This window comes from Geospiza fortis, unplaced genomic scaffold (assembly GCF_000277835.1).
Source record: "Geospiza fortis unplaced genomic scaffold, GeoFor_1.0 scaffold188, whole genome shotgun sequence".
Lineage (NCBI taxonomy): Eukaryota > Metazoa > Chordata > Aves > Passeriformes > Thraupidae > Geospiza > Geospiza fortis.
In genome coordinates, this window is record NW_005054337.1 from 3,139,453 (window position 1) to 3,145,872 (window position 6,420).

A 6,420-nucleotide genomic window follows, 5' to 3' on the forward strand; every position below is an offset into this window, starting at 1 on the left:
ACCCCAGCCGCACTGCCAACCACTGTCCCATTCCTACAGGGAGCTGGCCACATGGTGCCCACAGACCGGCCGCTTGCTGCCTTTACCATGTTCTGCCGCTTCATTAAGAACCAGCCTTACTAAGAGCTGCAGAGGTAGCACCCGGTGCTCCAGCTGCTCCCAGCACCCCACCCGCCCTCACCATCGGCACCTTGCACAGCCCATCCTCGCTGCTGCTCGGCTACACCACGGACCTGTCATGCCTGCAGCCTTTCCCCCGGCTGGACAGGGTGAGGGGCATGGGCTGGGGGACTCTGTCCTTGTAGGAGAGGTGTTGTGCACCTGCTGCAGCCACACCTCCTCCCTTGTGGCTTCCTGTCTTGCCTCCTCCCTGTCTGCGGTGGCAGCTGCTTCCCTCCCAGGCAGCGAGCAATCCCCAGCACTTCCCCTTGGCCCCACATGCACACGGCCTGGGTAGGCTATGAGGAGCAGCAGCAGGGGGCAGCTGGGTCCTACTCACCTCTACCTTGGCTCCCACCACCTCTGCTCCCACTGAAGGAGTCTTACCACCGCTACCACAACAATCCCACTGCCAGGGCACGCAGTGCTTCAGGAACTCGCAATAAACTCTGACCAAGGCGGTTCTGCTCCTCCTCACACCTTTGTGCCCGCCCCTGCTTTGCTTTCCTCTGCTCTCTGAGGAGCACCAGTGAGTGCCAATGCCCTTTGCCAGGGAGCCCTGGGCTCTGTGAGCTATGTCCTTTCTGCAGGGATCTCTGCATCCTGGAAACAAGTGACCCACCTCGTGGCAGCAGCACAGCCACTCTGAGCCCTCTAGCACTGCACTAAGCTGTGTTTGCTCCCAAGGACCCAAGCTGGGCAGCAGTATCAGCTGCCTCCTTTCCATCTCCCCACCATGTACCCCAGCATGGACATGTCCTCCAAGCAACGAGGCCATGTGGTTGGAGTCAGGTGGTTTATTAGTGTAATGAGCAAGGCTGCAGCAGGGATTCCCAGAGCACCCTCTCCACCTTGCTGCGCCCCACCAGGGCCTGGACGCCCTGACAATGTGCTGGTGGTACCAGGGAAGCTGCTTCCTACCTACAGTCTACGGGTCCAGCCCGGGATCTGCCCTTGGGTCCAGGGAGGAGAGCTAGAGTGAGCTGGGATCCAGGCTGGGCTCTGCAGGCTGGGAGCTGGAGTAGGCAGCAGCGGTCGGCACTGGGCGGTATTTCTCAATCACCTCCCGCAGCCCCTTGGAGAAGTGGAGATCAGCTCCCACTGTGAGGAATCCCTGCAGAGGGAAGAGGGTCAGTGCAAGGCTGGAGGTGACCATGCCCTTTCCAGCAGGACATGGAGGCACAGGCTGTGCCCATCCCACCACATACCGCATGATTGGTGACCACCTCCCTGGTGAAGTCCATGCCTTCGGGCAGTGGGATCTGCACCCCCTTCTTTGTCCTCTCTGCAGAGAGGGAGAGCTGGGATGAGGCTGAGCTCTGCTATGCCCCTGCCTACACTCCCAGTTGTGTGGAAGCAGTGATGCCTACCGTTAATGATGGGCATGATGGTCAGCTGCAGCAGGGTCTTCAGTGGGGCCTGCAGTGAGAACAGCTGCAGGAGAAGAGCTGGGGTCAGTGTAGTGGCAGAGCTGCCAGCCAGGGCAGGGAGGGCTGTAAGAGGGGATCCTGAATGGACAGCCTCTCCCCAGCCCACCCCAACTGTGGCTGGGTGTACGGGTTCCCAGGCCATCACCATGCTCTCACCGCAAGCGACTCCAGCGCTGACTGCTTGGAATAGATGCGAAACCTGCACAGAAGGAAGCAGTTGTGAGTAGGGTGTGGAGGGGACCCTCCCCACGCCCCCATGGGACCCCAGCCATACCGTCGTAGGTCCAGCTGCACACGCAGTGCTTTCCCTTGCAGAAACACTTTGGCACTCAGCTTGGTTTCCTGGGGAGGGAGAGGGCTGACTCAGGGCAGGCAGAGGACAACCAGGCCAGCTCATGCCACAGGTCCAGTGTCCCTCTGCTTGGTGACACCAGCGCCTTACAACACAGGATGGGGGACACTGCTCCTGTATACACTGGGGTGACTGCACAAGGAGCCCCAGCCCCCCTCTCACCATGGCCATGCTGGAGAGCTGGACAGCTGGGCGGTCTGGGGGCACCAGTGAGATGTTCAGGAAAGCAGAGACAGAAACTGAGGTCCCCGAGGGTTTGATGGTGCAGCGGGGGGGAGCAGAGACCTGCAGCACCAGCCGCAGCGGAGCATCCACAGAAGGGCTCTAGGGAAGGCAGGTGAGTTGGAGGCTAGGCACAAGGCAGGCTCTGTCCTGGGGCTCTGCCATGCCTTCCATCCTGTCTGGAGGCTCCTTACCAGCATGAAAATAGTCCCAAAGAATGTGGCTCTCAGCAAAACCTCCAGGTCCTTGGGCACCTGTGGAGAGCACAAACCACTGGAGAGGGAGCAAGCCACTGCTGCAGGTCCCAGCAAAGCTGCTCCCTGGATGGCACCTCCTTGCTCTGTAACACAGCCCACCCCTCCCTCCTGCCTGCACACAGTCCATGTGTCTGGTGCTCCTTACCTTCTCCCCCTGGAGCTCTATGGTCAGTACTCCTGCCTGGAAGTACGAGTGCATGGCTGAGTCGAAGAAGTACTCAGAGAAGGCAACATAAACCATGCGCTCAGTCTCCTTGATCACCGGCTCCACCGCGTGGTTCTCCAGCTCCTGGTCCTCTCTCACCCGGGGGAAGAACATGCCCTGGACCAAGAGCAGGAGAGATTCCCACAGCCATGGGGCAACCCTCACCTGCTCCATGGAGCCCAACGTGCCGGCACAGCCTTTTCCACAGGGATGGGGAAGGACCAGCAAGGCAGGACCCAGTGTTCACCTTGAAGTCGAGCTCAAGGGTGTCAGTGGTGATGGACGGATCCCGTAGGAGGGAGTAGTCAATCCCAATATGCTCATCCACATAGTTTCTCACTGCCAGGGAAGATGTGCTGGTGTGACTTTTAGCCTGGAGCTGCCTGGCAGCTTGATGCCCAGCCCTGTCTGCCTGACAGTGAATGGGATCCAGTCCCTTTCCCAGGGCAACACACACCAGGCACTGTGTCCAGCAAAGAGTTCAGCAGCACCAGGCTGGCATGCTCCAGGGATGGGCAGATCTGCAAGGCAAGGAGCCAGGCTGAGGGGAATCACTCCCAGGACTGGATGAGGAGCTGCAGAGGCAGGACAAGGCCCAGCAGACAGGTGGGGTACAACTCTGCCCTCTCCCACACACAAAGGGCCAAGCCCTAACATCCCACAGACCCTGTCTGTGCTCAGCTGTACCTGCTGGCTGAGGAGGAAGCGCATCCCCGTGACGATGAAGGTGCTCAGGAACTCATAGACCTTCCTGGAGAACACAAGAGTGGTTCTGCTCTGCCGGTTCTCCCTGTGGCTCTGTGCCCATTCCAGCACACAGCTGGACTGAGAAAGCACTGAAGGTGTGGGAAGGGGGTCAGGGAGTCAGGCACATGCAGAGGGGTCAGGTGTACCTGAGTGTGCCAGAGAAGCCAGCGTGCATTCTTGCTATGGAGGCGTTGCAGGTCATATTGGAGATCTTGAGGCGCCCAGCCTCATCCTTGGCCAACTGCAGCACTGTGTAGATGTGGACACCATCCGCAGAGGCATTGATGGACCCAATGTCATAGCTAGAAGCCAGGAAAGCAGATGAGAGGAGCACACAGCTCCTGCCAGCTGCAGGACAGCAAGGCACCTGTGGCACCCAGCAAGCAGAGCTGTGGGGTGGGCCAGCACCCAGAACAGGAGGAAGGGGAGGCAGCTCACAAGAACCAGTAGAGCAGCTGCCTGCGGAAGCGTAGGCTAATGGAAGCATTGCTGATGTTGAAGACAAGGTGCTGCTGGGGCTGGAAGTTCAGGTCTGAAAAGGCCAGCTGCAGATCTGTCACCTTGACCCTGCAGGGAGGGGACAGGAGTGGTTAGACAGACAGATGGACATGGGAAACTGTGGGCAGCAGGCAGCACTCACTGGCTGATGTTGTACTGGAACTGCCCCTCACTCCCATGCAGGTCTGACACCGTGATGTTCTGCAGCTCCTGCTCCACAAAGCGCAGCCCCTCCTGCTTCACTGCAGGGAAAACAAGGCTGGGCTGGGATGTGCTGGGACATGCCCTCCTGGCAGCATCGCCCCTGACAGCCCCCACTGCTCCCTGGCTGCCCCACGGTGGAGCAGTGCAGGCAGAGCCCTACACAAGCACAAACCCTCAGGAGGGTGCCCAACATCCCTCTTTCCCAGACTGAGAGATCCTGGCCGGCGCCTTACCCAGGTCCAGCCCCTTGGAAGTAATCCGGATCTTACAGCCAGGAGGGCTGTGGGAAGCTGTGACCAGCGAGGGCAGAAGGAGAAGAAGGAGGCAGCCGCCGGCAGCCATCTCGCACCTGGAGGCAGAGAGCAGGGTCAGCACGGACTGGCCTGGGGACATACACGGGTGTCAGCACAGACAGGCCCAGAGGACACACTGGAAGGGAAGCAGTTGCTGTCCAACCTGCCCGGGGCAGGGGATAGCTCCAAGGAGCACCCCACGGCTCCACTGTTCTCCCTGAAACCCCCCAGTGCTGCCTAGGTCGCCTTTGCCCGAAACCTCTGCACCAGCAGCCCATGAGGAGCACACAGCACTCCCCCGCCGTGAACACACCCCGCTCCCCAAACCGCAGGGCCAGGCGCCAGCCCCGTGCGTGCTGCTGCAGCGGGGAGCCCCAGCAGCTCGCAGAGGAGCGAGCCCTCGCCCGTGGGGCCGTCCCACAACCCTCACAGCCCCCCCGAGATGTGCCGCCTGCCCCCAGGCTGGCTTGAGACGGGAGCTGGAGCCTGTCCATCCCGCAGCAACAGGCAGAGCTCCCTCCGTGCGAGCTTCCCCCAGTTCTCTGAAAGGAGAGGATGGGGACCCCCTTCCCGGGGCTGTGTGATAGGACGGGGCACCCCCACAGCGTTTTCCTCCAATTCTATGAAGGGAGAGGATGGGGAATCCCCTTCCCCGGGGCCCGGAGCCACCGTCCTGCCCAGCGGCCGGGGGCTCCCCCACACAATGCCGGCTCAGTTCGGGTACTTACGGCGAGGCTTGTCCTCGGCTCCCGGCGTGGGGAAGCTGAATCACGTGAAGGCAGGAGGGAGGGAGAACACCACCAGCTCCAAGACTTTCTTTTGAGCTGGCTGAGGTTTCCCTGCCTTTATATAGCCCCCAACTGCCACTCCTTGTGGGCTCACAGCTGGGAGGAGACAGCGGGACGGACGGACGGACGGGGAGGATGCAGGTCTGTGCCCCGCCGAGCCCGGCTGGCTGCCAGCACCGACACAGACAGCGGCTCGCCTGGCCATCTCCAGGAGGGACAAGAAGCCTTCCTCCCTCCGAAAACACCGCTCCCCGCGTCCTGCACTCGCAGCCACAGCCAGGGATCTCTCCGGCACCCCCCGCGCGAGGGGCACATGTGCAAACGGCAATGTCCGGGAGGGCCTGGGCTGCTGGGGACTCCCAGTCTGTGTTATGAAGCTTCTGCCAGTGCTCAGCTATCCCAGCTTCAGTGCAGACCTGGGCCAGGGGTGCTGCTGGGGCCTGGTTCTTGGCCATCTGTAACACGAACCTAAGCAGAGACTCTGCGGAGCCTCAGGGCTGCCCCGACCCCAAGGCAGGCAGCACTGGCTCTGCAGGATGTGCCTCTGGATGGCCTGGATGGTCCCGTGTGTTAGCGGCAGCTTGGCAGCACCGAGATAGGCACTGCCAGTGTGTCCCCATGAGCGTCCATGGAAAAGACGGGCAGCTCCTCAGCCCGGGGCTCCCTCCTGAAAATCCTGCCTGGCCGAGCCATGCCGAGAGTCTGCCCCTGCCCTCACCACCCCCTCGGCCACTTGAGCTGCCTCGCTCCAAGGCTGGAGTTTCACTGTCCCTTCACAGAGTCCCCTCTGCCCTCAGGGGTCAGTCTGAGCCGCCCTTTGTGCCCCGGGGGGTTACCGGTGCTCTGGGCAGCGGAGCCGGGCTGCTGGAAGCCCAAAACGGGAGCCTCAGTGCTTACACAGCACTTATTCCCCCAGAACTGCTGCACCAGCGTTAACTCATTAAACTGACCCCGGTGTTCCCAGAGCTGAGGGCAGGACTCCGGGAGATGGGGAACCCCTTGGAAAGCTGGGCAGCGGGAATATCCGAGGAGAAAAGGGCAGGAGAGGCCTCGCAGTTTCCCCATCCTGTCTTCACCGGGGCCGTGGGCCAGCACCGGCCATCGGCTGCCCAGGGAACCGCGGCCGAGGCAGGACGGGTGCCCTGCTAGGAGGATGTAGCAGAAGCTCCGCCGGCTGCGAGGGGTTCTGCGACCCCCAGGGAGTCCCCAGTAACAGCCGTGTCCTCCTTCCACGTCCCGTGTCATCCTCCCGCATATGCTGTGCA

At 61.5% G+C, this 6,420-nt stretch overlaps 2 protein-coding genes across 2 annotated transcripts in view; one reads left to right on the top strand and one right to left on the bottom strand.

The window, feature by feature from the left end:
• CTSA (cathepsin A) overlaps positions 1-636 on the top strand; it is a 22,620-nt gene extending 21,984 nt beyond the window's left edge. The window contains exon 16 of the mRNA XM_031058038.1: positions 40-636. Coding sequence (XP_030913898.1) covers positions 40-123 — 84 coding nt within the window. The 3' untranslated portion in view covers positions 124-636. The remainder of the gene's footprint in view (positions 1-39) is intronic.
• Positions 637-941: 305 nt separating this feature from the next.
• PLTP (phospholipid transfer protein) lies at positions 942-5,636 on the bottom strand. The gene is made up of 16 exons (XM_005422207.2): positions 5,096-5,636; positions 4,308-4,423; positions 4,013-4,112; positions 3,811-3,939; positions 3,519-3,674; positions 3,313-3,376; positions 3,083-3,146; positions 2,873-2,964; positions 2,566-2,742; positions 2,358-2,417; positions 2,104-2,265; positions 1,864-1,931; positions 1,746-1,788; positions 1,530-1,593; positions 1,368-1,444; positions 942-1,273 (listed from the first exon to the last, which is right to left on the bottom strand). Exons 1-16 carry the CDS (start codon positions 5,608-5,610, stop codon positions 1,133-1,135), a joined length of 2,028 nt encoding a protein of 675 aa, XP_005422264.2. The 5' UTR covers positions 5,611-5,636; the 3' UTR covers positions 942-1,132.
• Between the last annotated feature and the right edge of the window lie 784 nt (positions 5,637-6,420).

Bases quoted from the DNA above. Each gene is read 5' to 3' on its own strand.
- PLTP (XM_005422207.2), bottom strand. From the start codon at position 5,610: ATGGCCAAGAACCAGGCCCCAGCAGCACCCCTGGCCCAGGTCTGCACT. The intron at 2,743-2,872 runs GTGAACACTGGG...CTCTTGGTCCAG, and splicing joins CCCTTGAGCTCGACTTCAAG to GGCATGTTCTTCCCCCGGGT. The intron at 1,932-2,103 runs GTGAGAGGGGGG...CTCCCTCCCCAG, and splicing joins AGCTCTCCAGCATGGCCATG to GAAACCAAGCTGAGTGCCAA.